This window comes from Pteropus alecto, unplaced genomic scaffold, assembly GCF_000325575.1.
Source record: "Pteropus alecto unplaced genomic scaffold, ASM32557v1 scaffold214, whole genome shotgun sequence".
NCBI lineage: Eukaryota > Metazoa > Chordata > Mammalia > Chiroptera > Pteropodidae > Pteropus > Pteropus alecto.
This window is the reverse complement of record NW_006435787.1, coordinates 252492-277785: the sequence shown is the minus strand read 5'-3', so window position 1 is coordinate 277785 and position 25294 is coordinate 252492. Positions and strand designations below refer to the sequence as shown.

At 60.3% G+C, this 25294-nt stretch overlaps 1 protein-coding gene across 1 annotated transcript in view; it reads left to right on the top strand.

Annotated features, from left to right (window-relative positions):
• The first annotated feature begins 251 nt into the window (after positions 1-251).
• The window catches only part of NUDCD3 (NudC domain containing 3), a 40076-nt gene continuing 15033 nt past the window's right edge, over positions 252-25294 (top strand). Inside the window, exons 1-3 of the mRNA XM_015589051.2 lie at positions 252-269; positions 4790-5091; positions 19892-20024. Of these exons, the coding sequence (XP_015444537.1) occupies positions 267-269; positions 4790-5091; positions 19892-20024 (438 nt within the window). The 5' untranslated portion in view covers positions 252-266. The remainder of the gene's footprint in view (positions 270-4789; positions 5092-19891; positions 20025-25294) is intronic.

Here is a 25294-nt window from a genome sequence, read left to right as displayed (position 1 = left end):
CGGGCGGGCGGGCGGGCGGCGGCGGCAGCCCGGACCCCGGGAGTCCCCGACCTGCGCGAGCCCGCCCCCTTCCCTGCTTCTGGCCTCAGTTTCCCCCTCTGGTGCTTCCCCAGACCCGCCTCCCGGGGCCGCGGCTTCTAGTTAGCAGAGACGCCGGTTACATATCAAGTTGCTCTTGGGTGTCAGAAGTGGCACACCTCCGCTCTGGGCCGGCTCCGCTCCCGCAGCGCAGGGTCCTTGGAGGTGCCGGCGCTGCGAGCCAGGGAATGGTAAAATTATGCCCCAGAACCACAGGCTAGAGGTGGGAGACTGTGCTGACCGATGGGTGTGGTCCCCTTGTTTGAAATGTGGCTTCCCAGATCAAAGACAGCCCATTCGAGTGTCCAAATACCTGTATAACCAGGTTAAATTGTAGGTTTGAGGTTCTGCTAAACGCAATCACTGGAGTTGACTGGGTACCTTGGAATGCAATAAACTAGTATTTGCTGAATGCGTTTACACTCTCAGCTGTCACAGGCCTTGGAGATGCATTCTGATACGGATGTTTAAGGGTGGTTACTCTCTTGTGGCACTTGTTATGTATAGTTAAGGAGAAACGGGCAGTGACTATGGAAGGCCAGTTATGTGACAGCTCACTGGAAGGAAAGGAATAGAAACAATGGCTTGGAAATCAAGAAGGTTTTGGAGGGGAGGTGGGATTTTGATGGGATGAAAGCAGGTACTCGGCCAAGTGTTGAGCCTGTTTGTAGGAACCTGGGAAGGTAGAAAAGCTGGTGGTACCTCCCACAGCCCTCCAGCACTTTACAGTTTACATCGTGCTTTTAAACATGATCTGGTCTTGCTGCAAGCTGCGCACAGGTCAGGTGTTTTCTGGTGTCTGATGAAGGAACCGCAGCTTACACCATTTGAGTAACTACTGAAGACGATACCGTCCCGTGAGGGCTGAGGGGTGGAGTCGGGTCTCAGTTTCAGAACCGAAGGCTAGTCCTCGTCCTCCCGGTGGCCGAGTGCCATCTCAGTGGCGGTTTAGTACGTGCATGGACGTCCCTCTGAAATAGATGCAGTTGAATTTTATGTGGCAGGTGAGGGTGCCAGTTCAGCAAGGGTAGGTGATTCGACCAAACTCATAGAGCTGGAGCTCAAAACTTCATTTTTGTGATTTCAGATCTTTCTATTCCATTATTTAACTGTTCCATAGTAGGGTGGGAACACTTATCTATGGCCAGTGTAGCCTGCGGAGATGTGGCAGAGCAGGGGACGGTTGCTGAGCCCCTGCGAGTGCCGGTTACTGTGGCAGAGGGTTTACGTTCCAGGGTGCCGTCTTACTTAACCTTAACACAGCCTGGTTTTACAGGTGAACTGACAGGTAATTCATTTATGTGGTATCAATATATAAAGCACCTACTGTGTTCCAGGCACTCTTACAAGTTAAGGCGTGGTGACTAGTTTAATGAAGTGGAAATGGGAGCAGGGGAGGGTGACTCAGAGAGGATCCAAGGTTTCAAACTTGGGCAGTTGGAATAATGATAATGCGCTGAGTACTGTCACTTGAGTTTGGGGGAAAAAGCCTAGTTTTAGACAAGTTGCATTTGAAATTGCAGGCAGAAGCCCCTGCCCACGGGTTGTCGGAATCGTGGGACTGGATCTCGCAGGAGACGGAGGCAGCAGAGTGGTTTGAGGGGGTGAAGAGCTGAAGATGGAGAGCAGCCCTCGGGGAGGATCCCAGGACGAGAGGGGAGAGGCAAGGGCTGTAGAGTGGGAGGGGGCGAGGGGACGTGGGCAGGGCAGTAAGTATCACGGAAACCAGGGGACACTTTCCAGCAGCTTAATAGAGGTGTGGCTTCTCCGCAAGTGGTTCCCGCCTGGTAGCATCGCCCAGGAAGTTTAACATAGCACTGATCCCCGGGTGTTTGGGCTGGGAAGGTCAGCGCGAATCCTGGGAGCTGTCCCTTCAGCACAGAGGCATTTGGCAGGACATTTGGAAGGGCGTTCAGTGTTGGCGGCTTTGTTGTGGGGTGGGCCTTATGGTGCCAGGCAGCACAGGTTCCCAGTTACAAACGGCCAAGTCACGGGGTGTGGTGCACAGCGTAGGGAATGTAGTCAGCAGCCCTGCGATAACCGCGGGGACAGACGGTGACCAGAGCGGGGATCACTGTGTCAGGTGTACAGATGTCTCTCACGGTGTTGTACACCAGAAATTAATGCCATTCTGGTTGTCGACCATACTTTAATAAAAATGAAAGATGCTAAGTCAGATCAAGTGACTTGGTGCCACACCGTGTCACCTCTCAGTGGTGATAGGTGGCCTCCTGACCCCACCCTGCTTGTCTGCCCCTGATGCCGTGACAGACTGCCCAAGGGAGGTGCTTGGGGTCTCTTCAGACCCCAGCAAAGGGGGTTTGGATGGGAGTGTTGGGGTGCTTCATTCTGGAACTTGAATCTTTCTCTGGTATTTTGGGGAGTGGTGTCAAACTGCCCAGAATTTTTCTCCTGATTCTGAGGGCTTGCACAGCCTGGACGTACAGCCCGAGGACCCTCATCGGAAGGACACATGTGAAAGATGCATTGCCCTCTATGGCACGTTAGTACATTTTAAGAACAAACGGTTTAGAGGGACATTTCATTCACTTTGGGCGGCTCTGCGTTATCCTGGAGCCGTTGGCCAGGAGTCGGCGTGCTCGGTAGCAGCCCGCCCGGGAGTCGGGAAGGCTGGCCGCCTTGCTCATGGGGGTCTTGGCAGAGTCGCTCTGCTCTGCCCGGTGGGAGTGCTGCTTGGAGGGCACAGGTGTCTCCTCAGCCCCACAGCCCTGTGATTCCAGAGTCTAGAAGGCGAGCGGAGCAGGGGCGCGGCGCGGGGTCCCGGGGAGCCCTGCTCTGGCTTGTCTTATGGGCCTGCAGTGAAGGACTGGGCGCAGGGGAGCCTCGGCTCCGAGGGCAGAGGGTCGGGGTCCCAGATGTGGGCGCTGGGGATGGCGGGCAGCGCGCCGGGTGTCTAGAGGCAAACGTGGCCTGTGCGGTCTCCGAGCTCCGCCTCGGGACGTGGTTCCTGCACCTCTGTCTTTCAGTGCTTGGCGCTTCTCTTCCGACAGACAGCACCTGGGCAAGTTACTCGCCCCTGGCCGGACTCTTCCTCGCCTGTCCGGCGGCGGCGCTGCCCGCTCCGCGTTCCGGGGGTCGGGGGAACGCGTGTCCGCGTGTCGGGCACAGTTCGGCGTGGTGGCGCTGCTCCAGCTCTGTCCTGCTCCCTGCACAACACCCACCTGGGCCCTTTCAACCCAGGCTCCTGCCCACTTGTAAAACATCTTTATGTTTTATTAAGATGAATTTTTTAGAGCACTTTTAGGTTCACAGCAAAGTCGAAGGGAGGGTACAGAGTTCTCCGAGACCCTTGCCCCATGCGTGCCACAGTTAACATCTGTGACGACTGACGAATCTGCACTGACAGGTCATCGTCGCCCACACCATGGTTGATGTCAGGCTCACTCCTGGTGGTGCAGGTTCTGTGGGTTTGGACAGATGCGTTGTGTCACATGTCCACCATGACAGTATCACACAGTGGTTTCACTGGCTTAAAATCCCCTGTGCTCCGCCTGTCCCTCCCTCCCGCCTCCCAGTCCCCTGACAGCCACCGCCCTTTCACTGTCCACAGTTGTCCCTTCCCTAGAACGTCACGTGGCTGGAAGCACACAATGCGCAGCCCCCTCAGATGGGCTCCCCTTACTCGGCCGTGTGCATCTGAGGTTCCCCGCGGCTGTTCGTGGCCGGACAGTCGTCTCTTTGTGGGTGACGGATGCTCCACTGTCTGGGTGGACCACGGCTGTCCCACCCATCCAGACGTCTCAGTCGCTCCAGGTTTTGACAGTGATGAATGAGGCTGTTGGCGCCGCCCCCGTGCTGGTTCTGTGTGGACATGTTTCAGTTCCTTTGGGAAAACTCCAAGGAGCGTGGCTGCTGTGTCTGCTCCCAGCCACGTCCCAGCGTGGACCCGCCAGCCTCCTGCCACCAGCAGCTGCAGGAGCTCTTTCCTGACGCCCCTCTCTGGGGGCATCTGGCTTCTGAGGAAGACGTGCCTTTCGTTGACGTCTGACTCGGAGCCCGCTCTCCCGGAGAGGACCCGGGTTTCTTTGCTGGAAGAGCTTTTGCGGGCTCCCTGACCCGGGAGTGTGCGCATCGCGGCCTCCTACTGGGGCTGCCACGTGTGGGTCTGTCCTGTTTGCACGTGCCGTGGATGGCACCACATTTCATGTGCACTTTCTCGGGAGACAGTCCTAGCACTTGTAGGGGGTGTGACTTCCAAAAAAGACGAAGGGCTGCTTTGCTCCTAGAATGTGGGGTTCCAAGGGCAGAGCTGCCACTGTCTGTCTGTTCTTGCACGTCGTGGGCACACGTGGAGTTTGTCCAGTGGATTCCCGAGCTTTCTGGGACGCTGACCTCCCGCCTGGCTGTGTGGGCCACAGCGGGGTGACGCTTGCCGGCTCGCACCTCCCTTCTGGAGCATGAGCTGACGTTTCTAGGGCTCCCAGACCCTGGCACCGCCTTGTGCCCAGCGCACAGACCCTACTGAGCAGTCTCCACAGAGAGCGCTCTGGGGTGGCAGCCGGCTCGTGGGGGCCTCTGCTTGGCAGGCCTCCCCTTCGGGGGTTCTGGAGCTCCCCGTTCAGGATTGTTGTTGCAGCAGCTCTTGGGGAGTCCAGATCATGTTGTTGGCAGTGCTGCCTTTCTGTCCTTGCTGGCTCGGGACGCTGCGGTCTGGGCAGAGGCGCTCATGCCCATCGCTGTGTGATTTCAGGTGTTCCGAACCTTTGACCACATGGCACGTCAGGACGATGAGAAGAGGAGGAGGGAGCTGGAGGAGAAGATGCGGGGCGAGGCCGAGGCCCAGCCCACAGCGGAGGCGAGCGCGGAGGCCCCGGGCCAGCAAGTCACCCTACGGGACGAGGCCCCAGGCCAGCAGGCCGCCCCGCGGGAGGAGGCCTCGGGCCAGCAAGTCGCCCTGCGGGAGGAGGCCCCAGGCTCCAGGGAGGACGCTGAGCTGACGGATGCTGCCGCAGGACTTGCCGAGGCCCCGATGGGCCCCCCAGCGCTTCCCAAGTAAGAACTCCTTTCTCGCTGGGCCGCGGGGTGGGTCGGTGTCCTAGCGGGCCTTGCCGTCACTCAGTGGTCACACAGCAGCAGTGCGTGCTGACAGGGTGACAGCGCTTTGGTTGCACAGGCTGGGAGGGCAGTGGGCATCAGGGCCCTCCATTATCTCCTTTTTGAAGTCACACAGCCGGTGAGACCCACCTGTCTGGCCCCACTCCTGATGGTGCCCTTCCTATAGATGCCACCCACTGTCCCCTCGGCCTGAGGGACAGATACCTGGGAGGCCGTCTGACTGGGACAGTGGGCACAGAGCCCCTCAGCGGCTGCCACCTAGCAAAACACCTTCTGTTGGGCGAGCAGGGTCCCCTCCTGAGTGTCCCATGTGAGGCAGAGGGGGTAGCATAGTGCACCATCGCTGCCGTTCCCGATGTCACCGCGTGGCCCGTGCTGCGCGGGGTCCGGCCAGGCTGCACGCTCTGCCTGTTCCTCCGCGGGGCTGCGTCCAGCGGGGCGCTGCCCACTAGCCCTTCCTGCCGGGTGCGTGGGCGAGGAGAGCCACGGCCTCCCTGTGCAGGGTCGTGGCCGCATCTGGGGACAGCACGCCGCCCCGAGCCAGCTCCGCTTCAGGTCTCTCTTCCGTGGCAGGACGGCGCCCTGACCGTCCCCAGGGGCCTCTCCCCTGCCCAGCCCTGTCCCACGCTCCCTTCCGTCCGTCCTGCCCCTCGCACCCCCGTGACCTGCCTGGGGCGTCTCTGAGGGGGGTTCCTCGTTAACGAAGCAGAGTGTCCAACTTGGCAACACACAGTGCAGAGGAGGGAAGCCAATTTCGTGAGGTGGGATGGGTGAAACCGAGAGTCCTAGTGGCCCCACTAAAGGCCAGAGGAGAAGGGCCGGTCCACACAGGGGCTCCGGTGAGAAGGGGGCATGGTGCGGGGTCCCCCCGCCTGTCCTGTAAGGGCCGCTGCTGTCAGTTCTCCCTGCCCGTCTGAAGGCGTGTTATTTTGATCCTCGTTTCTGAGGATATTTTCACCATCTGCAGAATTAGGAATTGATGCTTTTTTTCAAAGAACGTCGTTCCGCACTCTTCCTGCTCCCACCGTTCCTGAGGAGTGCGTGACCGTGTCCCCGTGCAGGAACGCCCCCTTGTCCCCAGCCCTGGGATTCGGCCGGGACGCGCAGCTGCCCTTGGTCACGGCTGCGGCCGTCAGGTGCGGTGCGCTCGGGGGCGCTCCCTTGTGTTTGTGCTGCGGGTGTGGGGCTTTCCGGCTCGCCCCCGAGTCCCCTTGCTTTGTGCTGCTTTCGGAATAGTTTTTGTTCCCCTGTCTTCAGATTTGCTCTTTTCTCCTTTAGTGTCTGGTCTCTACCTAGTCATCAGCACGTCGTTTATTACAGGTAGTAGGTTTGTCAGCTCTGCGAGTATTTTTTACGCTCAGTTCAGCTCTCGATTATTTTTTACGGCTTCGATTTCTACTCTCGTCGTTTTCTCTAGATCGTTTAGTATATTTATCATAGCTGTTTTAGGCTTTCGTCTGCTGATTCTATTGTCTCCATCATTTCTTGGTTTGGTTCTCTTGGCTGAATTTTCTCCTGACGTCGGGCCATGGTTTCCTGCATTTTCCCACATCTGGTGCCTTCATGTTGGATGCTAGACGTTGTGGGTGTTGTGTGGTTGTGTCTCTGGAGTTTTTTTCTTTAAAGAGTGTTGAGTTCTGTTTTTGCACGCAGCTGGTTTATCGCCCTTTTAGAAGCTTGTTTTGAAGCCTTGTTGGGGGCGTGTCTGGGGCACCCTTTATTCTGGGGCTAGTTCAGTCCTCCTGGTAAACCCCGGCCTTGCTGGGCTCCCCTGAGCGTTCGGTGAGGTCCTCGCAGTCTGACTGGTTGAGGGGCCCTGGCCCCTCGTGGACCCCGGGACTGCATGGGCTTCCCCGTGGTCAGACTCCATGTGGGCCCAGGTCCATCTTCCACCAGACTCGGGGGACCCGGCGCGGGTTTCTGGAGCCCTGTGTGTGTGTGGCTCCCCTTCTCCAGGAGTCCTCCCCAGCAGAGTTAGGTACGAGTGTGAAGACCGAATGCACAGTTCCTTCCCTTTCGTTCATTTCAGCGTCACTCGCGTCACAGAATTCGGGGAGAACGCTGGATTTCCGTGAAGGGAGCGGTTAAATGCGTGGACGAGCTTTTAACAGAGTGCCGACGTGGTGTTGCGATGGTCAGTTTTATGGTCATCTGCTGGCCACGCCGATGCCTAGCTGCTCAGGGAAGCCGAAGCGGGTGTTGGGGGTGTCCCAGGAGGTTAGTACTCAGGGGTGTGAAGGGCGGAGCTGAGGCTCCCGTGGACAGCAGCTCTGTCCTGTTGTGGGCGACTTCCAGGTGGCCTGCCCTCTGGATCTGAGATGGCCCAGGTGGCCCCCAGTCACGTAAGTCTCTTAGTGTGTCTCTTCTGGTCTGCTTCTGTGGTGGCACCTTGACTCACAGGTATTCTCATGATATAATGTTGTGTGAGAAAAGCCAGCTTCAAACTAATGACAACTTTGAAAAACATTGAACATTATGCAGAGAAAAGGCCTGGAAGGAAATGAATTAACGTCTGAAGTCTTTCTTCTAAGGTGGGATTTGTCTGTGATTCCCGTGTCATGGACCAGAATGGCTGTCTTGTTTTGTGGAGACTGTGTTTTTTCTTTCTTGCACCAGTCACTCGTGTTCTCGTTAGAGTCAGAGTGACTTTTACACTTTGTGCCCCCACGTAAGTTTTGAGGGAAGACACGTGTCCCAGGAAACCTTGGCTGGCCTGCAGGACCAAGACTTGCAAGGACGGAGGCCCCTCTGCCATCAGGCGCTCCCTAGCTGGCCGTGGACGAGGCAGGAAGCCTCGCCCAGACCTGTCCACTGCCCCCAGGATGTAGCGCTGCGGCCGATCTGAAGGTGGAGTGTGGGGGCATCCGAGCCCCGGTCGCCTGGCGGTACCCAGGCCCTGCAGTTGTGCCCGGCCCTTCCTGCGTAAGCTGTGCATCTGCTGTTCTGCTAGTTGGACGGTTTAGGTAGCCGTTGCTCAGACAACCACTCGGGACAGCCCTCAAGGATGGGCTCGCGGTCTAGAGGGGCTCCCCAGGCCTCGGGTTGCCCACAGCGAAGACCTGTGAGAAGAGCTGCTGGGAGTCCCGACGTCACCTGTACTGCGTGCTGCACCTGCGCTGGGAGCCCCGACGTCACCTGTACTGCGTGCTGCACCTGCGCTGGGAGCCCCGACGTCACCTGTACTGCGTGCTGCACCTGCGCTGGGAGCCCCGACGTCACCTGTACTGCGTGCTGCACCTGCGCTGGGAGCCCCGACGTCACCTGTACTGCGTGCTGCACCTGCGCTGGGAGCCCTGACGTCACCTGTACTGCGTGCTGCACCTGCGCTGGGAGCCCCGATGTCACCTGTGCGCCATGCCTCACCTGCGCTGGGAGGGCTTCTGGGTGCGGGGCAGCTTTCAGACATGCTGACAGACATTGCTTAGCACTGCAGAAGGAGAGGGGGACAAACCAGGCAGTATCCGCGTCCCAGTCACCAGTCAGGCACCTCTCCAGCGGTCCGGGGGCTTGCCTCTTGGGGTCGGTTTCGGGTCTGGTCCGGTGCCCGCCCTGGGTCCTGCAGTTCAGCTCCCGAGGGGCGGGCGTGCTGTAGCCGGTGCCGAGCTGCGGTGGACATCCAGAAAGGCCGGGCCACTCCGCCTCCTGCCTGTCTCGTCACAGCAGGATTCTTTGAGAAGGAGGGGAAAGGGAGCCCTGAGAGAGAATTATTGCCTAGAAACAGCCTCTCTCCTGGGGGCTGGGCTTGCGTGAGGGACAGGGCCCTGCCCCGCTGGGACACTGACTGGCCTGCCTGCCTACGGCGCAGCCCGGCTGTCCCTCTGCCAGCCCAGAGCCACGAGAGGGGCGTCGTGGGACGGCTGGACCCTCAGGCCCACCTGAGGGAAGCCTGGCAGGATGAGGGTGGCCAGCGAGCTGCTCCTGCTGCTTCTCATGTAGGGCGCCGTGGCCTTCGTGTCCGGCCCTGGCAACCTGCTTTGCCTAAGATCGTGGAGTCAGAACTAGGGCCACAGATGTTGGGGTGAAGCAGCAGGCAGGTATGCGGTTGGGGCCAGCGGCTGTGTCTGCCTGCGGTGCCGGACCGACTGGAGAGAGTTCAGAGTCAGAAGCGGCCGCTTCTCCCTGGTGTGTCCTGTGATGCTAGAAACCGTGCCGGCTCGTCTTCCCATCAGAGGGCAGAAGCACGTCTCGCAGAGCGTGGCTGCAGCAGGATCTGCACAGACATGCACAGACGTGCAGACGGAGGATGCCACCCCGGGCACGCGTGCCAGCCCGCCTGCCTCGGTCATTCCGTCGGCCGTGAACTCCCCGCCTTCTCAGCATGTCCTGATTACAGACACGGATTTGTTTAAATCTACAGATGAGGCTCCAGCTGCACATGGCTTGCAGTTGACCCTCTGGTTCTCTTTTTTTAAAATGCTGAGTCCTTGGCCTGCCCCCAGGAGACCTGGCTTAACTGGCCTGGGTGCTGCCCGTGGGGTGGGGCCGGGGGGATTTGGGTGCAGAAGGTCTCCAGGTGACTTGACTGTAGCATGGTCATCTCTTGCTGGCCTCACAGCACTCTACCCAGTGGCTATAGCTGGCATCTCGTGAGCCCCACGGGAGTATAATTAGGTTGTTCCGGTCTGCTGCCGTGGACGTGCTGTGTGTGCCTCTTGGGACGTGTGCGAGTATGTGTTGGACCAATCCCTAGACGGGGCCTGCTGGGTCACGGGGTCTGGCCCTGTTGTTTTGGGGGGTGTAGCCAACTTGGCCCCAGATAGCCAGGCCATCTCACCCACCCAGGTGCCAGCTGGCGGCCCTGCTGTTAACCTTTACCTCGTTGCTTTTATTTGAAACCGCCCACGGGCGTATGTTGGATTCCAGCTGGCTTTGCGGGTGTTTCCATATTTTTTCACAGATACCGAAGTGTTTGTCTCTTTGCCGCCCTTTGCTTGATGCACGCAAAAGCCTCGAGGACTAGGGCTTCATCTCTCCGCCCCCGGTCTTTTCTTTTGTTTTTTTTTTTTAATTAAGTTTATCGAGATGACGTTGGTTAATACAATTATATAATTTTCAGGTGTACGTTATAATTTGACATCTATGTATCCTATTGTGCGATTACTACCCAAAGTCCAGATTCCTTCACTTACCGTGGATTTGACCCCCTTGACCCCATTCTGTCTCCCTTCCTCCCCAGTCTTTAATTTTCCATATGAAAATTCTGTTGAAATTTTCACTGGGAATACATTACATTCATGTTTTGAATTAGAGAGAATTGACATCTTTTTGTCGTTGAGTCTTTCTGTCCAAGAGCAGGGTATGTCTTATTAGTTCAAGTCTTGTTTGTTCTTCTGTAGGATTTTAATGTGTTCGTTCAGTGGATCCTGTACGCCAATACTGAATTCTGTCATTGGTTTCTAGTTTCTCAGTTGATTTTCTTAGCTTTTGTAGTTCAGGTTATTTACTATAACATTTTAGTAACAGCTATATTTAGTAATAAGTCATATGTATTTTTAGCACTCGGAATCTTTACGTAACTGCACGTTTTTCTGCTCAAGTTGGCTGGCCTGAGCACCTGGAAGGGTGGAGACAGCTGACAGGTGCAAGGAGGGGCTGGTCCGTCCCTGGGTTTGGCACAGCGGGTCTGAGAGGTGGGGATCCCACGTGGGTGAAGCCCCAGAAGGCAGTCAGTGCCCAGAGCTGAGGACAGGACCAGAGGTGGGCATTCGAAGCCATTGGGAGGTCACCCAAGTGGGAGTGTAGATGGGGACGACGCCTAAGGATTGAGGGCTGGGGCATCTGCCCAGTGGGCCAGGAGAACGCGGTGCAGTTGGAGGGGTACAGCCTGAAGCATGTCGCCAGGGACAGAGGCTCGCTGTGGCAGGCGGCCCTGTCCGTGTCACACTCGCCGCTGTAGCACTCTGCCCCTGCGTCTGCCGTGGTCCCTGGCTCAGGCCGCACCCTTGTCTCTGGCCCCTGGGTGGTGGCCCATTGAGCCTGCCTCTCTCTGTGTCTTTACCTCCCTGCCGGTTCTCTCCCCAGGGGTCCGCAGCAGGTCAGTTGGCAGGAAGAGACGGCACGCTGAGCTCAGTACATGTTCACCTTGCGTCTCGTGCCTGGAGTGTGCCTGGCACGCAGTTGGCTCAGTAACCACCTGATTCAAATTAAAGGTCATGTTCAGAAACGATGAACTTGTGAACTAAACTTAACAACAAATGCCAGTGTCCAGGGACATTTCATTTCTTTGCCGCTTCGTGCAGTAAGGGTTTCCACTTCTGTGTGTCCTTGGCCAGTACCTGCCTTCTTGTGTAGCAGGTCAGTGTCCCCCACAGGTCAGTGTCCCAGGTCCCTCTTCTCTACGCTGAGCAGTTGGGCACTCGGGCCCCCAGGGGACGGAGGCCCAGGACCGTTGTGCCCTGGGAGAGCTGGAGCAACCGAGTTTCACGCCTCCCTCTGCTCAGCAGGGAGCTCGCCCTGGGCGGGATGCGACCTGGGCAGCCTGCAGGGTGCGACATGTGGGGTCTGAGCGCACGTCAGTGTCCCAGGTCCCTCTTCTCTACGCTGAGCAGTTGGGCACTCGGGCCCCCAGGGGACGGAGGCCCAGGACCATTGTGCCCTGGGAGAGCTGGAGCAACCGAGTTTCACGCCTCCCTCTGCTCAGCAGGGAGCTCGCCCTGGGCGGGATGCGACCTGGGCAGCCTGCAGGGTGCGACATGTGGAGTCTGAGCGCGTGGCTGACGTGGGGCTGGGGCCTCAAGCGGAGCCTGGGCGCACTGGCAGCTTCCTCTCAGGTTGCTTGGGGAACCCCTGCAGGAGGCCGTCCGTGTGTCTGGGGGGCTGTGAGCGCGGGCCAGGTTCGGAGGCGCAGTGGGCAGCTCGGCGCTTCTTTGCTGGGCGGGGGCCGGCACGCGCTCGGAGGGCGTGCTCGATGTCCCTTTATTTTGCACTCTTTAAAAACTTCAGTTTTAGATAATTCATATCTGCAAAAAACAAGTTGCAAAAGCCGTGCAAAGAATTCCCACGTGCCCTCCCAGCGCCCAGGTGTGACCGGAGGCTGCTGGGCGCTCTTCTGAGGACTGCGGTCCGGCAGCGTCCTTTCCCCGGGGCTGACGCGCCACCACTGTCACTGCCTCAGGGCCGCATCTTTGCTCTCTGGCCGCTTCGTTAGCCTCGTCTGTGGCCGTGACACGTTTACAGGTGCTGGCTTTCTTCCTGGTGACTGCCCTTTCGCGTGGTCTTGTGTGCTGTCCCCCTCTAGTCACTGTGCGTCTGGCGGGGAGATGCTCTGAGACCGCGACGTCCGCTGGTCCTCAAGCTCCCGCCATAGCTCGTAGCCACCGTGGCTCCCGGGCGGTCACCGCGGTGGTGTCCGGCTTCCCTCTATGCTCGTTGGCGGGGTTGCGCCATGAGGGGTGGCTCCTCCCACCCTCCGCGCTGTCACCACCCCACCAAGGTCCTCATTTGTCGTCAGGGTGTCCCTTCATGGGCTTCTCCAGCGACACTGGCACTGTCCCCGAGCAGCTGTGCGCTCTGGCCGCACGGGGCTCTCCTGGACGGCGGTCAGAGCGGGGCTGGCGGTGCTGTCGCTGCTGCTGCTCCAGCTTCCCGGCCTACAGGAGGCCCGTCTCCGGGCTGGCTGCTCGCCCTCGGGGCCGGTCACACCTTTCCCTCCTGCGTCGGGCGTTCTCCCCCGCGCAGTCGCAGACCTCTTATTCAGGTGCTGCTCGGCTGTGTGTGACGTGCGGTGATGGTCCTCGGGGGGCGCTGTGGGGGAGACGAGGCAGTGTAACGGGCGCGCTCGGCTGATGACTGGCCGCTTGACCTGCTTTGTGTGACCTCTCCTCCGTTCCCTGCCCGCCTATGGGGTCCTAAATGTGAGAACAGAGAGAAGTCTGTCCCCACCCCAAGGAACACAGGCCCAGACCCCAAGCAGCAGCAGCAGACACCTGCAGACACCAGCTGGAGGAAGTGGACGACGCCCCTTGCAGTGACCAGACGTGGGGCGCGGTCCCCTCCCCAGCAGGCTGGCGGTGCCCTCTCCATGATGCGGAGCAGTTTTCAGGTTTGGGCTAAACTCTGTCCCACGTGAGGGACTCTGGGAGGAGCCCTGCCGAGGGTGGCCCTGGGGACAGGACTGTCGGCAGGTCTGCTGGGCTTTCGGCGGGTGCTGCACTGCGCACAGACCTGAGACCTCTGCCTGCCCAGTGTCGCCCCTCTGCCCGCCGCCCTCCCCGCCGCGACTCCGGCCGTGTTTCGATTTCGCTGGGTACCTTTATTTAGGTCTGTTTGCCTTGTTCCCCCCAGTCCCGCGGCCTCCTTCCTCCTGGCGGTTTCCCGGCCGTGTGTGCGCGTTTAAATTGGCCGCGATACAGGGAGGGATCTGAACCTCGGTCTCACTGTGACCCGCACGGCCATGAGCGACTCATGCAGGGGAGGCCGAGGGAGGAGGGGGCTTATTTACACCTCTGCCTACTCTTTAAAAATAGGTTTTGTTTTTTAGGGAGCAGTTTGTGGTTTACAGTCAGAGCGAGTGGAGAGTATGAGGTTCCCATGCGCCCCACCTCCCCTCATCTTCCTGAACCCCCTGCTTTTTTAAGTTCAGCTCTGCGTGATGCCAGCGTGCTGTGGACATGGCTCGTCTGCATTTTATTTACTCATTTGTCAGTCACACTTGCCGTAGCACGTGTGATAGCTTCAGGCGCGCGCCACCGAGGTCAGGTGCTTGCGCCATGTAGCGATCACCCCGCTCTGCCTCCATCCTAGTTACTGCAGCAGTGTTGACTGTCCCCGTGCTCTGCACGCTCCACATCCGCTGCCTCTGTCACGACTGCCAGTTTGTACTTACGCTCTGCCTTTTCCACCCCGTCTCCTAACCCCGCCCACCTGGCTCCATCATCCTGCGTTTTCACATGCCCCGTTGGTGACGTGTGGGTGGCCGCCCAGCGTGTCCGCAGTGTGAACTGTGCTCAGTGGCTTCGTGTCTGTCCTGCCAGCCTCTTTTCTCATGGGATCACAGGATGATGGTGACCAGAGACGGCTGCGAGAGTCTAAGTCCCCAGGGCGTCTTCAGCAGCGCTGTGTATTCGTTGAGGAAAGTTAGAAAACACGTTAAGCAAAAAGACTAAGGGGTTAAAAAGTCTGTGACGGTGTTAATGGGGTTCGTGTCCTGCGTCCCTGCTGAGGTTGGCGCCCAGCTGGCCACCCACGCCAATCTCTGTCCCTTGTGGGGGTCTTTGCCGCCCTGCAGACACTTAAAGTGGAATTCCCAGAGTAAGTGACCTGAGCTGGAAGAGCTGGTGCAGCAGAGAGCGTCACATGCTGGGGGTGGCTCATACCCTGTGGCCGGCACTGTCAGCCCGGTTCCGCGGGGCCCTCAGAGCGGTCGGGGTGGTCACCGATTAGCTTTTAGTTAACTTTCGTGTGCACAGGTAGTAAAGGAACACGCTCATTTGTACATGCAGGTGAAACCCAGCCCCTTTGGCTGCCTCGGGCACAGGCGCTCCCAGGGGTAGTGGCTGTTGCTGCGTCTGCTTTGTGAGTTCTGTTTGGATTTTGGCGATCACAGTCTTAGTCACAAGGTGGCCAGTCTTTTTTCAAGTGCAGCGTCCCTCTGTTGCTCGGAGCGGCTGACTGTGCCTGGCAGGGGCCCTGTGCGGCTCCCTCCTGCTCAGCATCACTTCTGCCTGGGCACGTGGTGCCCCTCTCGGAAGCTGGCTTTCTCGGGGTTGTAGTTTGTGGTGGTCTGTTCACTTGCCTCGTAAACTGCCTCGCCAGCCCTGCCAGACCAGTGCCCCGTTTTATAAGGAGAACGCGGTGATCCTGCCCTTCACCACCCTGAGGTGAAGGCTGCCACGCAGGTCACCCCAGCATAGCTGCACCGGTCATCAGCTTTCGGAAAGGTGCTTCCCTTTTCATAGAGCCCAGCGTCACACACATTCACAGACAGTGTGTGCCTGGGCAGTTCACAGCACACACAGACCAGGCAGAAAGATGGGGTTTCGACCTGAAATTGAACTTGGTTGTGGGCTCGGATGATGTGAAACAGGCGTGCCCCTGCCTGACGTCTGCGGGGAGTGGGGGTGAGGGCGGGTGGTGCCCAGCCCGCGTCGCCTATCCCCGGAGCCCTGGAGAGCTGCCCGTGGGGTCAGGGAGGTGGGGTGACCCCGAGAAGCGCTGTGGTTGATCGGCGGTCTCTATTTGGGAATCTGTCCGGACACGGTCCGCGGGGGCTTCAGGAGTCAGTGCGTGTCCATCTGTTGCAGGTCAGTTACACAGCGGGCCTGCCGTTGGCGCAGGAGGGCTGCATTTGTTCAGTCACTGGCGAGCGCCCTGAAATGCGGCTTTTTGTGTGCGCTTATACAGCAGTTCATGGGGTGTTCGTGAGCACATGGTAGCCAGAGCTTTGACCGAGCTACTCGAATGGCCCTCAAGGACATAGAGGTAGCACTCGTTTCTCTCAGTCTCTATGTGCGCACGCGTTCCGGAAGATTCCTGTCTCAGTGATGGACACCACCCGTGTCCTCTGTTCTCATGGAAAGCCTCAGGGAGCCCGCCTGCCCAGCTGCCAGTGTGAGCACGGCTGCTCTTGGCTGTCGGCGGTCCCCGTAGTCACCTGTTCACCACACATGTCGTGGATTAGGGCAGTGCCCCCGGAGCTGCCGTGTCAGCTGTCCGCTGTGGCTGCTAGGCTTTCCTTCTCCTCGGTGTCCTCTATCTCGGCCGCTGGGCTGAGGGCGTGGCCAGGCTGTGTTTGTGGCTGGCGGGTGGGCCTGGCACAGGGGCACTCACAGTGGCCTTGCTTCTGGCTTCTGGCGTCATCACTGGCCCCTCTCCTTCGCTCACACTGGCTGAGGGGGTCTTGGCTCAGTTCTGTGCAGAGGGGCTGTGAGGGAGGGCCTTGGGGGCTGACGCAGAGACTGCAAACAGGAGGAGTCTCTCTCGGCTTGTCTTATGTCACAGCTCACACCCCTGGCAGCCTGGAGCTGGTGAGAACAGAAAGTACCGTCTGCAGAGACTGGAGCCCAGCTGGCGTTAGCGCCCTGTGGTGTGTTGTCACTGCTTGTCGCTTTGGCTCTGTCCTGGGGCGGCGTCTCTTCCAGCTGATTTGCTGTCAGGCCGTGCTGACTCTGACCAGGGCCCCCAGTGTGTCCGTGAAGCATTTTGTCAGTGACCATGCACACGCGGGGTCATGCGGGTGGTGCCCAGAGGTCACGGCTGGGCCCGAATGACAGGCCAGCTGCCTGTACACATTGAGGCTGAGGGTGGACTGCGTGAGCTCTGGGTGGCTGCTGGGCTGTCACCCACTGTCAGTCTCTTAGCTCCCCGAGCAAGAGGTTATGACCCCTGTGGTACCGATAAGCTGGATTTGAGGGCGTGAGGTGCGGGTGGACACTGCGCAGCCGGGCCTGGGGCAGGCGAGTCCTCGGTGACGACATGGGTGACACACTTACTGGGACAGGGCAGGCCCGTGCCAAGGACGCAGGGCCTGGCTTCCGCCGATCGGGCGGCTCCTGTGCTGGAAGCCCTGCCAGAGCCGCTCTCTGCAGGAGGGTACATTGGGTGACACAGCCAGAACCCCGAGGCCGTCGGCACCACGCCGTGGGTGGAGCTAGAAGGCCAGCACCGCGCGCCCTGCGCCCGTGAACTGTCCACACTCACTGCTCAGGTGCCTCCCTCCCAAGCCGCTCATGCTCATGGCCCGGGCAGCCCGGCACTGGCGGCTGACTCTCGGCCCCTTTCTTGTTGGGCTGGGTGTGCATTTCCCCAGTGGGCTGTGATTGACAGCGGCCATGTCAGCAACCAGTTCGCTTTGTAGGCAGGAGGGTGGCGGCCTGGGGCTTGCCTGTCAACCTTGCCTCGTCCGCACTTTCTCTCCCTGGGCCCAGGAAAGGCCCAGCACCCCTTCCACAGCGTTCTCGTGTCCCCTTGCCATCGAGCGGGGCCGCACATTCTCGTGTCCCTGTTGTGACTATGAACGTGATTTTCATTTATCTGGCACCCTTATAGAGGAACTTGGCTTTCCTGAAATTGCGGTTCCTGCGAACCATTTCATGTGTTAAGTTTACGATGGAGTTGCGAGCCTTCCCTTTCTGAGCGGCGGGGGTGAGGTGTGACGTGGCCTTCCCAGATGTCACAGTGGCCAGGCGTCCGGGCACTGCCAGTCTCGGCGCAGTGCTGAGCGGTGCCGTGGACCTGCTTCCAGGAGAGCAGCGGGCCGGGCCTCCTGGGAGGGAGGCGTCGTGGCAGCGCTCACATCCGGAGCTCGCAAGCGCGGATGCCCGGAGGGAAGTCACCAGGCGTCCATCGTCTGTGGCTCCTGTGGAGGTGTGGGATGTGGGGGCGTCAGCGAGAAGAGGGGGTGCTAAGGGATGGACATGCTGTGAAGGGGGATGTCTGTTACCTGCCCTGTACGCAGTACACGCACGTGCACATACTCACACGTGTGCTCACGTACGTGTAAGCCCTGCTCCATCACTAGGGACAAGCACGGCAAGTCTGCCGGTGGCGGGAGCCGTGGGCAGAGGACTCACGCTGGCCTCTGCCTCGAATCCCAGGGGTGTGCGTGAGTGTCTGGAGGCAGCATGTCCTTGTGCCGGGCATGGCCCCTGTCCCTGCTCCACGGCCTGCACGTGGCCAGCACTCCATGGGGGCACCCCTGCTCCTGGAACCCAGGGAGGGGCTTAAGGACCACATCCTGGTTCCCACGGCCAGCCGGTTGTGCAGGGCCGTGGAGGGAGGGAGCAGGCCTGAGCCTATTCATGCCTTCGATTTTTTCAAGCAGATGGCCATGCTGAGGGCTGTCTGTTGAGAGCATGCGCCTTCTGCTCTTTCCTGTCTCTTGGTCTCCTTGGGGTGTTCTCTGCATCTTCAGGCACACTGTCTGCAGGTGTGAGCTGGGTGGGGAGGGATGCGGACGGGGCGAAGCTTGGCCACCAGCCTGCTGTGCCTGTCTCCCAGGGTGTGGGGGACCCCTGGACTTGATCCGCGTGGTACTGGGGCCATAGGGTGGGGTCACTGTCTCCTGTATACAGGACTTAGAGCCATTTTTTCTTGCTAGTTGTTGAGAGTTTGGATAATTTCTAAAGATATGACAAAGAAAGTCACACTGCTTGTCATCCTACTACCCAGAGAAGCCACCGGGCCTCCTGGCGTGCGTGCGCGTGTGCGTGTGCGTGCTCTAGGAAGTGGAACCTACCTTGCACAAGCACTGTGTCCTCTCCAGCTCCCTCGCGTCACCACACACAGCCCTGGCGGACAGGAGCCCTCGTCAGGCTGTCTCTGACTGCCGTGTCCAGGCCTTCACGGCGTCAGGCTCTGCCTGCTGTCTGGGCGCTTGCCCCACCGGCCCACCACCCCGCCTGGCCGGCCCATGTTCCGATGGGTCGGTGCCCCCTGCCGACAATGGGTGTGAAATTTGTCTACCACCGCGCTAAGCTGCAGAGTGCCACCCGCTCAGCAGAGACCTTCCTCCTGGTGCTCTGGAGGCGAAGGTCAGGGTCAGGTTATCGCAGTGCCCGCTAGGGCCCTGGGCCAAGCCTAGCCTCGGCCCTCCTCAGCTTGTGGCTGTGTGGGTCAGGTTATCGCAGTGCCCGCTAGGGCCCTGGGACAAGCCTCCTAGCCTCAGCCCTCCTCAGCTTGTGGCTGTGCGGCCATCTCCTCCCTGAGTGTCTTCACATTGTCATCCCTTTGTTGGGGGCGTCTCCATGTCCAGATTGCATCCCTCCCCCGCCCCCCCACCCCGGTTAAGGACACAGTCACGGATTAGGGCCCACCCACATGACCTCGTTGGGGCTGTCACCTCTGAAGACCCATCTCCAGAAAAGGCTCATTCTGAGGTGCTGGGGGCTGGGACTCCAGCATGTAGATTCAGGGATAGTTCAGCCCAGAACGGCCTCAGTTACCACCCAGAGAGCTGAGCTGCTGGGGGCCCGGCCTCACGAGACCAAGTGTGCAGGGCGTACCCAGGGAGCGAGCGTGCCCTTGTCCTGAACCGCCATCCTCCCGACCCTGCCCTGACCAGGGGGTGGGCGTGCAGTGCCTGCATCCCCACGGGTGGGACCCGGTTGGGTCCTCCCTGCAGGCGTGTCTGCTGGGCTCCCTGCGGCTGGGCCCCCCGCGCCTGGCCTGTGCCCCCCAGAGCCGAGGCTCTCCTGGACTCGTTTCTCCCTGGCCTGTCTCCGTCAGAGCCAAGGCTCTTCCAGACTTGCTTCTTGGTGGTGGTCGCAGCGCTGTCCACGCTGCCGTCTGCTCCGGCAAGTGTGCCGTCGCGTGCTACTTCCCACGTCCCCTTTCCGCCAGGCCTGTCCGTGCCGTGCTGGCTGCCTCGTGTGTGCAGTTGGTCTGGCTGATGGGTCCCCTCCCCCGGTGACAGCCTGTGGTGAGTGTAGGGACTTTTCTCACGGAGTGGGCCAGACAGGCGACTGGGGTCCAGTGGACGCGGAGCAGCTGCAGGCCCACGAGCTGGATGTGTCAGCCCGGCCCTTTGTTTAGTGGACTGGCCTGGCTTCTCAGCTCCCGCGTACCCGGGGCTAGGCCACACTGTGCCCTGTGGTGGTGATGCTTTCCCATCACGAGGACCTGCCCTCGGGCCGTCTGTGCAGCCCTCAGCCCCTGCGGCTTCTCGCAGGCCTGAGAGGGTCCGGGACTGGAGTTTGGGGTGTGGGGGCAGATAGGACTTGGGCAGTGCTTGTCCAGGACCGCAGGATGATGCACGCGTGCCGTGTGCGGGGCTGTCCTCTGACTTCTGGCTCTCTCCCAGGGGACAGGAGCAGTTCCAGAGGGACCCCGACAGCTATAACGGCGCTGTGCGTGAGAACTACGCCTGGTCCCAGGACTACACCGACCTGGAGCTCAAGGTGCCGGTGCCCGGGCACGTGGTGAAGGGCAGGCAGGTAACCAGGGGCCCTCTGGCCGCCCACTCGTCCCTGGGGCATGGGTGTCTGCCCGGCCACAGACCACAGTGCTGCTGCTCTGCAGTCCCCCCACCTGTCGGCCCGTGCTGTGCTGGGGCTTCACTTTTAACTGGAGCATTTTCATGTCGTGCGTGGTCCTCAGCCACTGCGGAAGGCACGCCAGAGAGCAGGGCAGCCGCACAGAGGGCGGGCGAGGTCCCGCAGCGTGCAGGGCACGGGGACCCCAGCCCTGCTTCGCACAGAAGCCGCGTCCCGGCCGTCACGTTCACGGCCTGAGTGGGGTTCTCCCATGCCCGGAGCCTCACCGAGCGGGACCCAACCTTTAGTGGGAGACAGCCGTGTACCGGGGACTCTCCGAGAGTGACGTGACCACAGGGGCTGGGAACAGCGGGCTGCACTTTGAAGAGCAAAGCCCTCATGTTGTGTGTGGAACGGGATGGTTCCCAGCAGTGCGCCAGACCTGGCACCCTCGTTTGGTCCGGGGGCCCCGCAGCCTGCAGTGTGAGGCAGGCCGTCCATGCTTGACAGGTGAGACGCCCGGCCGCCAGAAGGTGCTCACTGTCCAGTCTGACGTGGAGGCGCCGCGTGCGCCCCAGGCTTGGCCAGGACAGCGTGATGGCCCCACAAAGCCAGTGGGTGACAGCCAAGTGCACATGGGGCCTGCCCCCGCCCCACCCACCTCCGTAAGCAAGCGCCGCTGGTTCCTGTGGACCAAGCCCGGAGCTGGGAGGTGCATGCTGAGCGGCACGCATGTTTTCTGGAACGGCCACTGGGTGGCGTGGCAGCACCCCTGCTGGTCTGGACATATGTGCGCATCCAGGCTGGGGCCCCCCCACCCCCGAGCCCGAGGCCCCAACTGCAGGTCCCTCATGGCTCCCGGGCTGCCCTGGAGGCAGGAGTCTCGCTGGATCCCGCAGCCATAGCGCCACTCGTGTCCAGTGAACCTGCTCGTTCTGCGGCTCGAGGGACAGATTCCTGAGCCGTCGTGGCTCCGTGTGGGCCCGGGCAGGAGCCGTGGGGCCGCTGGCGGCTGGAGCAGCGTTGCAGCTCAGCTCACTCCTGCCCTCCCTCCCTCACTCATCCTGAGGCCGCCCAGGCCTGTCTCGTGGCTGCGCTCCAGTACCAGGCCGACCAGGTAACAGGGCTTGTCCTCGCTGGTCCTGGTGGACTGTGGTGGGCGCCCGCCGCCTTCCTGCTGGTCTGCTCTGCCAGCCCCTTCTAGAGTTGCTGAGGTCGGCCGTGGTCTTCCATTCCGTCTCCGGTCGGGTCGCCTTTTGTGTAGGTGAGTAAATCGGGGGAGGTGTTGGTGACCTCGCTGCATCACGAGGCTGGAGGAGTTGCAGCTTCCTGGTCCGGTGTGTGTCCTCCAAGTGCGCCGGGAGCCTGAGGAGTGGCCTCTGAAGGGCAGTGTCAGCTCAGCCCGAAGCCCGTTCCCTTCTCCGACTCAGGGGACTTAGGTCGCCTGACAGCTCGTGGTACATGCCATAGCCGCCCAGGGAAGTGCCCAGTGAACACGGCGTCTCACGTACGCACGCTGGCGATTGGGGTGCCACCTTTAGTCTCATCGCACTCAGGGACAGACCCCCGCACGCGTCTCAGGTGCACGTGTAATCACTGGGCTCGTGGGGCCGCTTCCCCCCGGAGCCGGGCCTGCTCGCTCCTGCGTAGAGGCTGGCTGCTCCCGAGCTGGCACCCTGGGGCCCAGCGGGGGCATTGGCAGGGGCCAGCGGGCGGTAGCTTGTCCTGGTGGCGTGCGGTGAGCCTGTGTTTGTGACTCCGGGGTTGAAGGAGGCACCTCCCCCTGGTGTTGACTGAGTGAGCGCTGGCGTCTCTGTGGCAACCGCGGACCTCGCTTCCTCTCCGCAGCTCAGCTTGCCTCGTTCGTTCCCCTTGGTCCGTGTTGTCCCACGGCGCCCTCGCTGTGCCGCAGCCTCTCTCGGGAAGTTCACGGCCTCGCCGTCTGAGTGACCCGTCGCAGTCCTGCCTCCCTCAGCACTGGGGTGGGGGAGCAATTCGTTCGGCATCTCTTGGCTTTTGCTGGTCTAAGGGTTTTTCTGCATTGCCACTTTCTTTCCGGATTAGCTCCTTTGTAGCTGTCCCCTGCGGTACCTGTCACAGCTACCTGCCAGCAGTGTTTATTTTTGGTTTTTGTCCCTGGCACCTATTGGGTGTCGTTGTGACAGTGGCAGAGAGTGCAGCAGCTCACGGTTGCTCCGGGCCGTAGGTGGCCGTGTGCGCAGGGTGGCGGAGGAGGCACCGAGTGTAACGGGGGTTCCGGCCTCTCCTCCGGCCTCGCCTCTGCTTCCCTCCTTCCCACCAGTTTCTGTGGCCGTGAACTTGTCTCCACGGGGAATGGGAGACAAAGAAGGCGGGAGCACTTTATGTTCGCGTGACCTTACTTGATGTGCCGCCTTTTATCGCGTTGCTGGTGAGTCTAAAGGAAGAGCTCATCAAAACGAAGCTTTTGTCCTAAGCACTGGAGGCGTGAGCAGGTCTCTGCCTCGTCCACTCTGCTTGCTGTCCGCAGTGGATCCGTGGGGCTGGGGACTGTGATACCAGTGTCTGTGTGATTGCTGACGTCAGTCGGGACTGGTCGTGAACTTGGCATTTCACTGAATCGGAGGATTTCAATGCTGGGAAATTGAACTCCACACAGTTCGTCCGACCTCTCATTCTGCCGGTGCGGAAGGTCTCCTGAGCTTGGATTGCTGCCCAGCCCCTTGCCCCCAGCCCCCAGCTTATCCGGACTAGATACAAATAGCCCCGTGTCCTTCAGCGGTTGTCTACACATCGTCAACTCCCCCTGTGGTTTCGGGAATCTTGAAACGGGGACTTCCCCAGCCCCCAGCCCCCAGCCCCCAGCCCTGCTTGTTCCATTGTCTTTTGAGGGGAGCACATCATGATGTTGTCGAAGTCACGACTGCGTGCTGCTGCATGACAGCTGACCGAATTTGCACTGTCGAGCTAGCGGCCGTGTTGGCTGCCCTCTGCCCACTGCAGGAACCTTCCAGGCCCCCGGGTGCGCCTTACACGTGATGCTCGGCCCCGGGCTAATACAGCTGCTGCGATTTGTGCTCAGGGTGTGGAGCATGGTGGGCCTTCTGGGGACATGTTGGAGGGAGATCTCATGGCTGGCTGCTCTAGGACAGAGTCACATGGGCAGGCTGCTCGGCTGCGCTGGTCAATTCAGAATTTTCTTTGTGTGAGACTACCTGTTCAAAAGTATTAAAAAAATTACAACAAAAATTCTTGTGCCAGTTCTGTCCTCAGGCATCCCGTGACTAGATTCTGGGACGTTTTGGCAGGTGTTTTTATGCACATACTACCGAGTGTGACTGTGTCATTGTGGCCCCGCTGTTAGCGCAGGTGCTGCATCCCCAGTCCCAGCGCCGGCCCCACGGGGGCAGATCCGCTCTCTCGTGTGCCCAGCGCCTGCCAACCAGCAGGTTCCAGGAACATCTCAGTGGCCCAGGACTTCCCAGGTCAGGGTTCAGGCCATGTGCCCCGACTGCAGGAGCCCCCCCACCTCCCCGCCCCAGGCCCAGGTCTCCGGGCGGCAGGCCCCCTGTGAGCAGCAGCTGATGGCAGACCTGGTCCCCTGGCAGTTGGCGTCGGGGTCGTTTCCTGGGTTGGCCGTGGGACGACGGTGGTGAAAGCCTCTGGTGAGCTTGGTCGTGCGCGTGTTCCGTGCAGAGTGAATGCCACGACGTGCACTTGGTTAGGCGGAGCCGGCTGTGGCGCCGAGAGGTGCTTCTGGCTTCTGTAGGTGCCGCTGAGGTGCCACCACAGGGCTGTGGGATCCGCCCGCCCAGCAGCAAGGCTCACGAACCCCTGGCTTCATAGGTTTGCTGACAGCGGCAGGCGCCAGACCCTCGGGGCTTCGGGTGACAGGCGGTGCTGGCATCTGCGTGCAGCACGGGTCCGGGCTCCGCTGTGTGAGGTCGAGCGTCTCCGCGCGCCCTCTGTGGATGGGTCACCTGTGCCCGGCTCTCGGAGCTCACCGCACTCGCCCACTCCTGGCGCTGCCTGTGTTCGTGAGGTCAGGGCCTGTTCCATGTGGTTCATGATCTTCTGAGTTGGCTTGTAGTGTTTTCTCTTATAGAACTTACTAGTCACCTAATCAAATTAGTCGTTTAGGCTGCAGGAATTGGAACCAGGGTTAGGAGGAGCAGGCCTGGAACAGTTTGAACTGTTGTTGCCTTGGCATCACTGTGACCTTCTTACCCCATTTGGGGTGGTTCTGTCTAATCTCTGTGAATGGTTCCGATTTGTTAGGGAATGAGACAGTCTCCTCGAGGAAGGGCCCCCCAGCGGCGATCTGGGCCCCTCTCGCTTGTGAAGGGCCAGCAGCCTGAGGCAGCATGAAGCTTGGTCTCCTGTTGTGTCTGACCAGGTGAAGGCCAAAGGCAGCTGCCAACGAAGAGCAGGCGGAACCTGAACAGGGGGCCGATGCTAGAAACGGACAGGACAGACGCTGGTCGCTAAAAGGGGCGATGTCAAGAGCGGCCTGGAGCGCGCTCAGCGCCTGCCGCCGGCTTCGAGTGTGGGTCAGGACGGCTTGGCCGCGGGGGAGTGCTCCGCGTTCTGAGCCAGGTGCCGTCTGAATCTAAGTTTAGTTACGCTTAGTAAATGTGGGAGTGTTTCTGGGAGATACCCACACAGCGCACTCACGTGTGTGTTCTTACATTATTTCCTGTTCGGCAGGGTACACATCTCAGCCTGCGGGGTGTCGTCCTTGGTCTTAGAGGGGCCTCACCACCTCGGGCTGATGGCCTCTGGGCTGTAACGGCACATGTCCCTGATCGTGGGCTCTTTTCCAGAGTGTGTCACCCTCTGCCCCTCCATTGGGACCGCCTTGCTGTCTTTCACTAGTGTGTCAGTACTTGTCATGTTGTCATGTGGGCCGAGGCTGCAGAGGAGGACACCTCTGCCCTCCCCGCCACGCACCCACTGGCACCCCAGCGTTTCCTTCTGTGCCCACGTGTGGACACTTTTTCAGTTCTCTGGGGTGCGTGCCCAGGGGTGGGACGGCTGGGTCCTGTCGTTAGGTAGATAGACATGAGCAATGGGGGGGGGTGGGTGATGAAACAATGGGGGGGGCGGCGGCAAAGGAGTCAAGGCCTAGCCAGAGACCTCCCAGAGAACACCCGCTTCGCAGCTGCGAATCATGCCTGCGTCCCAAGGGACAAAGACCGGAGGGCCATAAACCTGTATCTGGTCTGCCCCAGCCACAGCCGCCTGCGCAGGAC